The sequence below is a fragment of the Monomorium pharaonis genome, chromosome 3 (genome assembly GCF_013373865.1).
Source record: "Monomorium pharaonis isolate MP-MQ-018 chromosome 3, ASM1337386v2, whole genome shotgun sequence".
NCBI classification, from domain to species: Eukaryota; Metazoa; Arthropoda; class Insecta; order Hymenoptera; family Formicidae; genus Monomorium; species Monomorium pharaonis.
In genome coordinates this window covers 4,735,735-4,750,070 of record NC_050469.1, presented here as the reverse complement: position 1 = coordinate 4,750,070, position 14,336 = coordinate 4,735,735, and the positions used below count along the sequence as shown (strand labels likewise).

The following is a 14,336-nucleotide window of genomic DNA, read 5'->3' as shown; positions in this document are numbered from 1 at the left end:
GTTCCCCCCCAAGGGGGAACGATCCCGCGCGCCATGATTTCCCTCTCTCTGTTTTCACCAGAAATTCTAGCACCGAGACATAAGAGATTGTCGGGGAAATATATTTTCGCCAGGTCGCCGGTTATATCAGACCCAACCGGCACAACAAGTGGCCTCATGCATAATAATCTCATGATGACTTGCGAAAACCGTAATGTAATTTTAATACATCTCTGCCTTGCTGTGAGAAAGAAACGCGCGGTCTTGGTGAGAAACTTGAAAACGTCTTTTTGAGCCAGATACGATAACCGTCGTCGATCCTTAAAAATGGTCAAAGTAAGCTGCAAAAGTTAATATTAATGCGTTCTCTATGCGCTCCAAATCAACGGGGGATATCCACACTTCGAACGTCACTTCGTACGTCGCCTCGAACGCCGAATATTACGTCGTTAAATCCCCCGGGAATCCCTTTGGGGAGTTTGTCGCATGTCGATGCTGCATGCATGTCGAGATGTGTCTGCAATCTTGCAGTAATCGGGACACGTACGTGTTTGCAGCGCAGTTGTTGTCACCCCAAGCGCGACGTCGCGTCGTCGCCGATTTCAAGATTGGAAATTAATGAATTAATTAGCAGACTGTTATGCTCGTGCACGAACGTGTGTTTTGTGTGTGTGTGTGTGTGTGTGTGTGTGTGTGTGCGCGCGCGCGCACGTGTGTGTGTGTTTCACAGAGAGAGGAATTCGTTCCGTTGCGGTCGGAAACGGAAGCAATTTTAGCGAACAGATTACTTTTGAATTGGACAACTTTTTCACAAGTGGAATTCTTTTAACGCCACGGTAAATATCCACTCCGCGCCTGATCGTTTCCTCGCACGCGCGCATTGCCTGCTCGTCTAAGTGGAACGCGAACGTAGATTAAAGCCTGGCTTATTTTATGATGTAACGGTAAGACATCACAAAGTAAAATGCCATCGCATAAAAATTTATCGCAATATCGAAACATAATAACGCCTGTTTTCCTTTTTAAAGAAAAGATATTAGTTTACATTTTTGTGAAATATAGTGCATACCGCGCACAACAATTTCTTCCTAAACATTGTTTCGCTAAATAGATTTAATAATGAGTTACTATATAAAGAGAATTACAATAAACTTTTAATTTTAATCAATTAAATTCTAAAAAAGATAGATTTGAAGATATATAAATTGAGACGTCATGATGGATGTGATTATTAAAAAATGTGTAATTTCTTCCTTTTATAATACACGACTATAAAACTATTTTTTTCACATGATTAATTTAAACAAAATTATATAATTATATGGCAATATGATTTCTAAGGCTGCTTTTTTTTCTTTCCTATATCACACAAAAAGAACGGTTTTGCTAAATAAAAATGTATATAAATACAAATCTAAATAATTTTGTTAGACCATCAAACTAATTATGTAAGATGTTTAAACTGATTACCAGAATGTCAAAATTTTTTGCAGAATTATTCATGATGCTTAAGCGTCCTAATTATTTTTAATAATTTACACCAAACAAAATTATTATATCTTCAAATCGGTCTTTAGCTAAATTTTTAGGTACTTCAGCAAAAAATCGTCCTTTCGTGCACGTAATGTGAAAAGTAGAAAGTATCATGAAAGTCATCGATAGTCGGAAATACGGGCCATCGATCCGTAATTTCTTTAAACGACGAACGATGTTCGGCGAGAAGATTCAAATCCGTGTCGCTATCGATCTGAGTTCCGCGTCCAACAAAGTGCAACTTCTCTATTCCCACAGCGAACGATACGACGTCGAATCACGAGGAAATTCGTTACTTTGACGATCTTTCCCATCGAAGCTCTTTCTAACGGCGCACAATGAAATGAATCACGTTGCCGTTGTAGGCAATCGTTTGCGATTCATTTAACTTGCTAAGAGATTCCTTCCGGAAACGTCGCGGTGCGCTTCCGAGTGCCATCTAGAAAAAGGGTTTTTCTCAAAGAAGACCCATTTTCGAAAAAGACGTACTGTCGCGTAGTTGAACACAGCTCACGGAACACTTCTCTTCGTGCTCTCTTCTTGCCCGAGCACCGTCGACGACTAAGCGATCGTTAACACTCTCATAATCATTGTCGCCAGTTGCGCACCATGAAACCAAATGGCGTGCATACCGGCCCATTCAGACATTGTTTACGGCATTTCTCCGCAATTTGCGCGGAAATTTTATTCGTTACGGTATGCTCCGACATGGTCATGCAATTTAAGAGAACATGTTATATTTTAATAAGAGAATATCGACCGATGTAAGTATGACACAGAATAAACATTAATATTATTTTTATTTATCGAGCGAAATTTTATATCTAACAATTGTTTTTTATACATTCCATATCTAGAATATATAAATTAAAATAATAGTTTCGAAATCTTATAATTATTACAATTTTGTGCATAAAAAGGAAATTTTTAAGTAAAATTGAAAACTAAAAAATAGTATGGACAATCAATAATATGCAAGGAATGATGCAAGAAATAAAAAAATAGTGAAAAAAGAAAAAGGATTGGTAAACAGAATGTCTAAGAACACATGAATGTAATTGCCTAAGAAATTAACGTATAAAATTACTTCAATGTTACATAGTTTCGTTAGAATATGTATCTTACAATGAACACGAGTTCACCCAAACTTAATATTAGGAATGTAATTAAGTTTCAAGCTATTTAAATATTTATGGCCAGTTAATTAAAGTTGTAGAAAAAGCGGATGTCATTAGAACTGTCTGTAATGTAATTTAATCTAAAAAGTTTCTTTGCGACACCGCGCTAGTTTTCATCAGGTTAATATACTGAGAAAAATATATGCTATTTGCGCCTATAATTGCACAGTAAAATACTTATAGTCGGGAATATCATTTTTGTAGTAATACCATGATAATTTTGGTAATAATAACCATGTGCTTATAGTGATGTTTAGGTAGTGATTATTTTATTGTATAATACAACTTATTATATTAAAATCTCTTTTACTATATTAAAATTTTTATTAATGTAACTGTATTATAAGTTGAATAGATTAATATTATGATTATGAGAACTTTAATATAGTTTAAACAAATTATAATTTATATTTCTGAATTATTATAAAAATATTGTTCAGCCCAAAAATGGGCCTACAAATTATAGTGATATTAGAGTGATATTATGCAACTTTTTTTCTCTTGATATATATCTATGCTGCTTATCCTCTACATCCTCTACTAAATCCTTAGGCTCAAGAAATATGTATCCCCCTCCGGAATTCTTGTGTTAGTACAAGACAACGAGATAAGATATGCAGTCCTCACTCTGTTCACTGCAAAATCTGCGGTTCTTTTACTCGGAAAATCCGAGAGGTATACAGAGTTATACCCTGAGGGCTGTATGGCCCGTGAAAAGGCCAAGTTCTAATCTCAGTCTAGCTCCGTTTGTTGCCAACAATTCTTTCGCTCTGTTTAACATGGAGTATATCATAAGCTGTTCAGGGATAAATATTTATAACTGCTAAATAATTAACGCATGATTAAATTTAAATTATAAATAAATATTCGAAAGAAAGAACGTTCCCACGAGGCTTTCAGCTTCGTTCACTTCAGGTGTAACGCACCTGGCACGCAGATCACGCGTGGCACGCATGCATAACTCACGAGTTGAAATAATGTCGCCATAGGTGCGTAAGAATGTTCGAAAAAAAAAACTGAGCGTTCATGAAAGAAAACTCACCGCATGTTCTCGGTAACGTCACACCGTTACGCGTCACGGTGAAGCGGAATTAACAGAAGGGTGGCAAAAAGACTCGCTCCACGCGGCAGGGACAAGAACTACCTCCAAGATATTCGAGCAATTTCGGCCGTAGGAATATTCATGAACGATGCCGCGGTTACTGGCTCTATACTATTCCGCTTCTATTCACTGCACAGACCGGTCGAGGTCAGAAGGTCTGCTTTACGAAGCAGGAAATCTGTGCAGATGAGAGGCCGTCTAAAGAGAGGAGAAAAAAGAAACGGAGATGGACGTAGTTTCTCTCGGAGAGGAAAATGAGCCGAAAGAGAGGTCGTCGTCCGGAGTTAAGGCAATGGCATCCATTTGGCTTCAATTAGCTAAAGTGCGTGAACTAAATAGCCGATGATATTATACAATTTATCATAGCAACTGCCTGTTGATCAATACTGTTTTAATACTTGAATAAAATGACAAAAAAATCAGATCACAAATAAACTGAGTTCAATAATCTAGTCGTTTTTCCTCTTGTACAAGTCGTAATAGTTCACCAGAGAAAGGCGTAATTTTTGAAGTATTCTGTGCGCACATAAGATTTTGGGCTTGTATTAATAAATGTGATCGCTGGATTATTAAAGAGAATATTCTCAAAGAGAGGAAAAGCGTCAGCATTAAAAAATTAATTATTTAACTGAAATGATGCTACTCTTTAAATTTGAGTTATTTTAATTATTCATATAGAATTATAGAAAAACATCTGCAATACCGCCTGAACTTGCGAGCCTTGTTCTTGTATAATTTATTTCGTGCAAGCGAAGTGCCTCGTCGAATCCGGACGAGGAAACGTTTTTGTTGAGGTGAAGAAAGTCAAAGAAAATCTCGTTTTATTCTCATATAGACGCGTCCGATTTTCCGGAGCGCAAACGCTAACTCGCAAAGCCGAAACTCTATCGACAAATCTCTCGCAGTCGACGACAAGGGGAAATTCGAACGGTAGTGTGAGACAATTTGCGGAATCGCGATCGCCTTGAGGCTTGGAAATCGAAAACCCATGATTGCAATTTGCGCGCGCGAACACTCGGCACGTCGCGGTAACGTGGCTAAGGGCTGCTCGCATTGTCGTGACGATGTGCCAAGTTTCTGCGTTTCGATTGCGTTGCACGTCTCGTTGGTTCCCGAAGACGTGTTGAGTCTCCGCATAAATTAGTGATGCTCTATAAACCGCGTTCCATTAAACCATTATTCTAATTCATTGTTAGATCATTCTTGATTCTTAAAAGTAATCGTGATTCTTTAAAAAAAAAAAGAATAGAAACATAATTTAAAAAGTCACCCTAAAATCACTTTTGATTCAACATTTTTTATCGCTTCTTATTAAAATCACATTGAACATTTTTGACCTGAATTTATTATCAAGATTTTAATTTAAAATTTATTGCTTAATGTACAATAAGTACAATACATATACAATTGCAAAACTAGTTTGTTACAATTTACTTCGAATTTTTCTAAACGCTTATCTTATCGATATACGTCGATGCAAAAAAGTCATAACGCTATTGTCATATCGGTTCAACAATGCATATCAAAAAAGTACAATATTTTTGGTTGCTACAGAATTGGAATTCCTACACAAAAACGTCGATATTGATTTGCGTAATATTGTAAGCGTATCGCTTCACCACCGCAGTAATCTCGTATTAATTCGATATTAATAATTAATTAGTGTCGATATCTAATCTTCCGTACAAATTGTTTGACCTTATTATCATTTACGAAGGAAAAATTACACCAGACTAGCAACGTGTGACTTATAATTAGCAGAGAGAGATCTATATGAAAATTTTATTTTTCTATATTTTTATTTCAAATTTCTTTTCAAAGATTTAAAAAAATGTTATAATTTTAAATATCACTTTTCTTGGTTTCCGAATCATTTATGACTTTAGAGCATAGTCTGTGTGTGTTGATATCCTTAACATTTTTCTTAAATACATCAATTTCTGATCAAAGTGAATAATTAATACGTAAATAAAAAGAACTAGCTTATTAATTTTGATGTAATTTTGAATAATTATAATTTGTATAATGTTTGAAATAAATATGTGTATAAAAGACAACATTTAACCAATTAAAAAATAAAGAAATAAAGAACCAAAAAGTCACGAACATTAAAAGTGTTAAATTGCAAAATATTACCATAAAAAATTAAAAGTTTTACAGATTGTTCTATTATGATTGAATGTCTCTGTAAAATTTGAACATAATTTCACGTTTTGTAGCAGTACTTATTTGTAAATTTGACGAGAAAATGGCATTTAATTACATCAAATTTGTACGTATACTTATAAAATTTATAAATATTCGTGCAGAAGTTTATTTGGATTTACACAATTGATGCGCTTTTTTGTTTTGCCGTGTCTCGTTAATATGGTCACTAGGCAAATCTTAACTATTATTAATGACAACTATTAATAAACACAAGGTCGCGGTAAATGGAAGAAGGCGGCAGACTGTCGGGGGTAACAGTAGTGCTAATCAGCAGTAGTACAATCAACCTATTCTCTGTCTTCAGTCGTCCCTGCACCGAAAGTGTCACCGAAGGTGCCAAATTTACGAGCGAGAACGAGTTCAGCAGAGATCACCGGACCTCATACATTTTGGCTCCAAAACTTTTGAGAAATTTATCGCGTTACAGTAATATCTATCACTTCGGTGTCGCTTGTGCCAGAAAGGAGAGAAACAAGTCTATTTTTAACAATACAATATAATTTATAATATTTAATCTCATTAAATTGCACAATAAAAATAAATATAAATGATTTATAACGCGTAGTGTCGCAGTGCGATGATACGATTGTTATTTCTAAATATTAAAAAAAAATCATTTAAAAAATTATGAATTTATTAACTTTATGCTTTTATGTTTTCATACATTCTTGTGTCGTTCCTTTTCTGTTTTCAAAGATTTGAAATATTTGCCTTCAGGCGAGGAAAGTATGGAAAATATGTGATGTAAACAAACTCTGTATCTGACATCACGACGAGATTGTCTTCCGTTAATAGCCGTCCATCTCAGTCCATTAGTCTACATTTGTGCTTTATGTCATTTAATCGAAAAACCCAACAGCGATGTCTTTACGTGAAAACTGCTTATCTAATTCATATAAAATTTTGTCTCCGCGTGCGCTATAAATATTGTGTTGCTTTTTCCCGAACTTCGTATTTTCGCGTCATCCATCAAAATGGTCATCAATAATCATTTAAGGAAAAAATAAAGATAGATCGTGTATTCGTAAAAAATGAGGTTGATGGAATCGATTATTTTGCGGATACTATCGATGTATGGTTTTCACGCTGTGCCGTGTCTTTAATTTGCAATATGCCGCGCGTCTATCAGCCGCGACTAGCCATCCCCGAATTTTAACACGGCAGAAGCACCGGCGACAGTGACGCATGTGCCGGAAAAAAGCCCTATAAGACACTCGGCGGCTGACAATCCTAATAACCGTACGCATGCTCTCGCGATAGAAATAAAATCGTAGGGTACGTGCTTCGCGTTAACGGGCCATTTGGATGGAAATTCACGCCGTTAATAAGGTACAAAGCTCTTAGCAAAAAAAAAAAAAAAAAAACGCCAACCGCGCAGAGGGGAGATTTATGGCCACGGCAGGAGGGGTGGCCGTGCCAGGCGAGTTCGACAAAGGTTAACCGTTTTTCCCGTTTATTTTTGTTGCAGGACCACCCATGGTTCATCCGTCGAGTCAAATGGTGACGGCGAACGAGGGCGAGCCCCTGGACATCATCGTCGAGTTCTGCGCCCGGCCGAGCTACACGAAGGTTCTCTGGGCATCGGAGAAGCATGTGTATACACCGGATGCGCCCTCCCGCGACGGGGTTCAAGTCCTCGCAATCGAGGTAAATTTGCATGTCTCGCTCGCTGTATCAAACATTGCTCGCGTGCTTGCGCGCCTTCAAACGCGCGGGTTCTCTACCCGCGCGAGGAAACTCGGATTACATAAATGCACTTGGGTCTCTGAAATTGTCAATTAGCTAATTTGCAATTCATTTTCTCAAATCCAGTAGTATCGCGTCCTTTCTCAGAGCCGCGCAAAATAATTTAATGATAACTGGTTTCCGTTACGAGTACTTTCCCAAAGAGAAAAAGTTGAATGTTAATATCATCGCGACGAAATACGCAAAAACAAATTTTTTATCGCTTCAAAGAAATTACAATCTTTACATTTTTGATCAGTTTGTTTTTCTTTGTAAAAAAGAAAACCGTTTTTATTCTCGCGTGTACTTTGACCAAGAACTAATTTATTATTGTTTCTTTCCAAACACACTTCAACGATCGCATTTTCAATTTACATAGAAGAAAAATAATTACAAATAACAAATATAGAAATTGCGGGCTTTACTTTACGAATAAGCAAACAACAAATAATGCAACAGAATTGCACAAGAAATACGTTAATCATGTATTCACAGTTTGTAAATGTTTTGGCATCTACTTTGTAGCAATATTTAGCGGTTTAATGCTGATAAATAATTTATTTGAATATTCCTTATTTATGTAATATCAAACGGCGTATGTTTCGTTGTAGTGTTTGAAATAATTAATTGATATTTCTATTAATCGCGGATTTAATTACATTCATTGCAATTATATACATCAACGAGAAAGCCGCGTGGCTCTCCGCTTGCTTATTGATTCGGGTCTCTTGTTGGACAAAAATAACGGAATTTTATTAAAAAGCGCGAATCTGATTTACTCTGTTTTGCGTGGGCGATTTTCTCTTTCTTTCTTTTTTTTTTTATTCGGCAATCTCGTGCTCTCGTGCGCTGTAAAAATGCCGCGCAAAAACGCAATTCGCGCGCCCACTGAAAATCCGTCGTCTTTTGTAACACGAGGGATGACGCGTTCGTACCCGCTCGGGGATTACACGCTCCCCCGGGGAGCGTTGGTCCTTCGACGCGAAAATTATGCCCGCCATCCCGGCGCGGACGTTCGCGCGATATCCGAGGTATTGCGACGCGACTCGGAGCAGAGCGGAGGGAGGAAGAACGCTTTCGCTTGTGAGGATGTTGGTGATGAAAGGGATGCGGGGGAGCGGCGGCGACGGTAGGGATACGGTGACGAGATACTACGGGAATGTATGCAGGCCGGTTCGCGCGTATGCATATACGTGGGACGCTTATTTCATTTCCACAGCCGGCGTACTTCTTTTTCCGCCTGAGCGGAGACGGAATCCGCGCGCGCGCGCGCGTGCGAACGCGTGGAGGTAGCCGCATCATAAAGGACGGATTAACCATTTTTCCACGAGTGCCGGACGGACGCGGACAATGCGACGGAGCTTTGCGAGGGATTTGCCGATGCACCCGGTGTTGCGTTTGTTTTTATTAATGTTTGATCCTCTCCGCTATGTGAGCGCGGACAGGGACGCGGTGCAACGATTGGCTCGGTCGATTCTATTGAAAATTGTGGACTTTATTAGGAAGCATGGCGACGCGATGTAGTACCGTGTTTGCATTACAAGTAACGACATATCGCAGCTAATACTTGTGAAATACATCTTATATGGATTGTAACGTTCGTGCTCATTATTCCATGCAGCATTGGACTTTCAATAACGCGTGGCGAACGAGTATTGATCCTACAGGCGATTAAAATGTACGATTTAGAAAATTATGCATCGCGATTGCGATCTTAAGTAACCCATAAGTATTCGCGTGACTTTTTTATGTGTTTTTATTTTTCTTCATAAGTAATCATAAACTGAGATATTTAAAACGTAAAATAATAACTTTTCAATATTAGAAATGAAGTCAATTAAAAAATATTATATTATGTAATGACATTTAATTAATAATTAATAAATTTATAGCTTGCACGTCTGTGTTATTTTGACTCCCACGCGAGTGCTTACATTTTTTATCACGGATATAATTTTGAATTGTGCGTGACTTTATATCGTAAATGTAATTTTGAATCGCGTGTCACTTTATATTATATCGCAAACGAGACTTTTAATTACATATAATTTTAAATTTTATGCGATAACAATCAAAATGTATAATGAAAATTTCAAGAGCCACTTTAAAAAGGAGCCAATATACAGAGTCATATAAAAATTACTCGTGAAATTCTGTTATTTTTTGTTAGCATTTAATGAATAAATATTTGATTACAAATGCGATTTTGAATTTATTCGCAAGTGCGATTTTAAATCATCGCGTGAGATTTCCCGATTAAAAATTAAATTGCATATCACTTATGATTAAAAGAAAAAAAATCGTGCGAACGATATATCGCAAAATCGTACATTTCTAAAGGCGATATATGTACACGAAAGGAAATAATATATCGTATTAAGAAATAATAAAAAATGTAATTATGTTTCCGACTGACGCAATTTCTTTCTGATCGTCGAATATTACGATAATATTATCGGATATTATTAAGATGCTTTTGAGAATATACTTTGTACGGAAAATATTTTCATAGCGCCGCTTATGTATCGATCTTCTTTTCGCGATAGTACTTTGCTGAAGGCTATTACGTATCGTATGGAGACTTCTCAAAAACTGCATAACATTGAAAGGTGATTTTATTGCTGAATCGTGAAAACTGTAGATACGAAGCAAAATTGTAACCAATACAAAATTTATAACTTTGTGACTAAATATGTATATTACGAGAAAATTTATTATTAACTTGTTTTATTGTATACTCGAAAAGCTTATAAAGAAATAAAAAATGTATTCATTCTATAATTTCATATATTACAATTTTTTTTAAGAAATATACTATAATGTATATAGAGAGCACTAACAAAAAAGATTAATTTTATTTCTTTATGCTTATTCCGTTATCATTTAATATTAGTATATTTTGCTTAAATTTAAAAGTTGCAATTATAATAAAATAATTTAAAGCTAAAAAATCAAAGTACGATACAGAGATAAGGTTACTAACGTAAAGTCAAAAATATAAAATGTTTCAATGATAAAAATGTAAAAAAAAATGAAAATCAGAAGAAATAATAATGGGGTGAAGTAAAAGGAATATTAAATATAACAGAAAAAGAGTAAAAAAAAACTAGAAGTAAAAGGAATATAAATGAGACGAAAGTTTACAAAGAGAATAGGTTAATGGAGGACAGAGAAACGCCAAGAAACCTCGATAGAAAAAACTCGAACGGGCAAAGTAGAATATGTTAGTAAAGGAATACTGAGTAAAGTAAAGGAAACGGACGGTAAGATAGTTTGAGAAGGAAAAGGAAAAATGAAAACCAGAAAGTTAGAATACGTAGTGAAGAAAGTTTAAGTAAACTAAATAGAACGAGAAAGAGAGAGAGACAGAGTGAGTGAGAGAGAGAGAGAGAGAGAGAGAGAGAGAGAGAGAGAGATAAGGATGAAAAGAAAGACGAGACAACAGCAAAAGCCAACACGATAGTATGGTAAAAAAAGAAGATATGCGTGGTGGCATGGTAGAAAAGACAGAAAAATAGTAGGGGATGGAATGAGATGAAAACACTAAGAAGAGGAGAAGATGGGAAAAGAAAATGTAGGCGAGCGAGATGATTCGTAGTGAGGGGTGCGAAAAGGAAAGGTGGGATGATGTGAGCGAAGCTCGTGAATAAAGGATATAAAAAGAACGGGTCGACGGATGGAAAAGCGCGGGCCTCCGTCGTCCCGAAAAGGGATGGAGGTCGGAGGGCGGGAGGAGATCGAAACGCGGGGTTAAATGGAGCAAGAAACTGCCGAATCCTTGCATGTGAAAAACTCACAAGACTCCCTGATGACGACGACGACGACGACGACGACGATGACTCCTCCATCTGCTGCAAATCGCAGCGATGAAATATATCGTCGTAGACTACACCAGTTTTATTGACAAACAGTACGAGCTCTCTGATTCAATTACGTATTCCTCCTCGGCTATGTTATCGATATAAAGTGAATACGAGAGAAACATTGTTGCTTTGATATTAAAAGATCAATGTATATGTGCGTTCTAGTTGTACAAAAGTAACTAATGCCAATGTAGATCCTAAGCGTTCTAAACCGACGCCCCTTTATTTCTCGGAAATTAAATATTGCACTTTATTAATATTGTTAAAAACGTGATCTGCTTAAGTAGTTCAAAGAAGTAAAAATCACAATGGTTTTTTTCACACATTTGTTTTCTTTTTTTTTTTTATAAAATCTACTAAAAACAAATTTTTTAGAAGCAAGAATAAAATTGTACAAGATTGTACAAGATTTTCTTTTCTTGCAAATTGCATAATTGAAACAATAGTGAATGTATCATTCATAATATTAGATTATTTTATACATGTGTAGCGTTTTCTGAAATTATTTATTTTTCTCTCTCATACTTTGCTCATAAGGCGATTATATTTAAACATAAAATCGAAATGCAACGTAAATTAGCATATGATACTGATAAGACTATAAGATTTAAAATTAAAAATCATATAGAATAGAATAAAAAATACAGCATTAGAAGATCTATTGAGTCAGTAATCTAATATTTATATATTGCGCTATATGTTGTATCTTATAAAACGGCATAAGATATTTGTATAAATCGATCAAAAATGTTTTACATAGAAGGGTGGAAAATAAGTTTAAGAATCCTCATATCAAAAGTGGTCGGTGACAATCCTTTACTAAAGTTAGATTGAAAGCAGAAGTCACGTAATATTGGGATCCCTTCAATATCGCAGCAGTAGAGTAATATCATACAATAATACACATTTTGCGATATCTTGTAACTTAAAAGTTGATGGATAAATATTTTATGTATTGGCAAATAATGTCTTCAATTTTTCATTATTAAAGAATTATCTCTAATATATATTATACATATTAATGTTATGGTTAGAGATATATTATATTTTATTCGCGTAATAAATTTATATAATAATTTAATAATTATCATTAAAATAATAATTTAAGATATCTGGTGTAAATTTAAACATTTGAAATATTTTACAGTTTTAACAAATAATTAATATTTAATATTAAAATGAAGTTTTTAATGAAGTATTAAATTGGCAATATAAAATATTAAAATAAAATATTCTTAAAATTAACTTCTGCTTTACTTTTTTTTAATTTAACTCACGCAGCAATATGTTAAATATATCTAAGATATATATAACAGAGATATTGAAATAATATTTATTGCAACAAAAAAATAAACGTCTTGAAATATTATTATATTTTAGTTTTTAATAAATAATATAAAATAACTTACGCAATAAAAATCTAAAACGATAGCTGATTACCTATGTCTAATGATAAAATAAATTGTATAAATACTTATTAAGAGAGAATTTTATGTCTTTTTTTAATCATTTCATACAAACCATTAGTGTTTCTCTTCTATTAGGGTCAATTATCCCATAAACCGGAAGTTCCGTGGACCTATGATCGGCTTAATACGATTGATTTTTCCATGAACAAAGACACGAAGTCGAAGAAAGAGGAGTCATTATAGGTACTAATGCGGAAAGTAATAAAACGTATTTTAAGGGGATGAAAGACGAGGAAAATCGAGAGGTTGGGGGGCCTAAGAAGAAGCAGTCGAAGGTAAGATGGATAATTGAAGCGAGAACGTAGAACGACGCCGGAAGTTCCTAGTTTCCTCTCGCCGGAAGTTTTACGTAAAAGTTTAATCGTAAAGACAGAGAGAGAGAGAGAGAGAGAGAGAGAGAGAGAGAGAGAGAGAGAGAGAGAGAGAGAGAGAGAGAGAAAGAGAGAGATCCGATAAGGGGACGACTGGATGGACGTTATCGAATCGCAAGTTAATGAGCATTATGCGATAAAAACGTCTTAGTCCTGAGCATGACCTGCGGCAACCAGATCTCAATGGTTTAAAACGCCATGAAAGCACCATAAAAATGTCCTTCATAAAGATCTCCGCGAGCACGAGCTTGGTACCGGCGCTGTGAATCGTAGATGCCATTTTACCTTGGCTCGTTACCCTGCCTCAGCTTGTTAAAGGAAACTTTCGGAATTCTCTCTATAGCGTCTCGCTTGACATCTTATCAAGGAACAAAGCGGGTCGCGATATGAGCCAACCACAAGCTAGTTCGTTCCCCGCAACCCGTGACTGCAAATAAGAATTTCAGTTAACTTTCAGAAAAAGCTTTTATCGTGAAATATATAGCTATAAAAATACCAACATAACCATAATAAAAGAACGTTTATTTAAGATACAAAATATATATATATATATTGCAAAGAATATCACCATATGTTTCGGTAATCGAATTGGCAGGGCAACCCGTTCGTAATATAAGGAGATTTAGTTTCAAATTTTAGATGAAGTGTTATTTTTTGCAATAATTTCTCAAATAGTTTAAATAGTTTTTTTTTCAAGAGGAGAGCGGGTAGATGCTTGCTAGCATTAAAATTATTAAATGGCTGATTGAATTTGCAAAGTAAATATTCCGACTTCATAAGGAGTGTTGTGTTTCAAGACCGATGAATATGCGGCGCGTATTTTACGTGAGCCCCCCGGAGATTATAAACATTTACACCAATAATTATAAAACATTTAAATCTGCCTCGACAGCACTTCTTTTATTTTT

At 35.5% G+C, this 14,336-nt stretch overlaps 2 protein-coding genes across 9 annotated transcripts in view; one reads left to right on the top strand and one right to left on the bottom strand.

The window, feature by feature from the left end:
• Positions 1-14,336, bottom strand: part of LOC105837301 — a 115,007-nt gene that overhangs the window by 51,083 nt on the left and 49,588 nt on the right. The window lies entirely within an intron of this gene.
• The window catches only part of LOC105838083 (hemicentin-2), a 361,527-nt gene that overhangs the window by 344,181 nt on the left and 3,010 nt on the right, over positions 1-14,336 (top strand). For all 6 annotated transcript variants that reach the window (XM_028191705.2, XM_036284191.1, XM_028191696.2 and 3 more), the window contains exon 10: positions 7,469-7,647. In XM_028191705.2, coding sequence (XP_028047506.2) covers positions 7,469-7,647 — 179 coding nt within the window. The remainder of the gene's footprint in view (positions 1-7,468; positions 7,648-14,336) is intronic.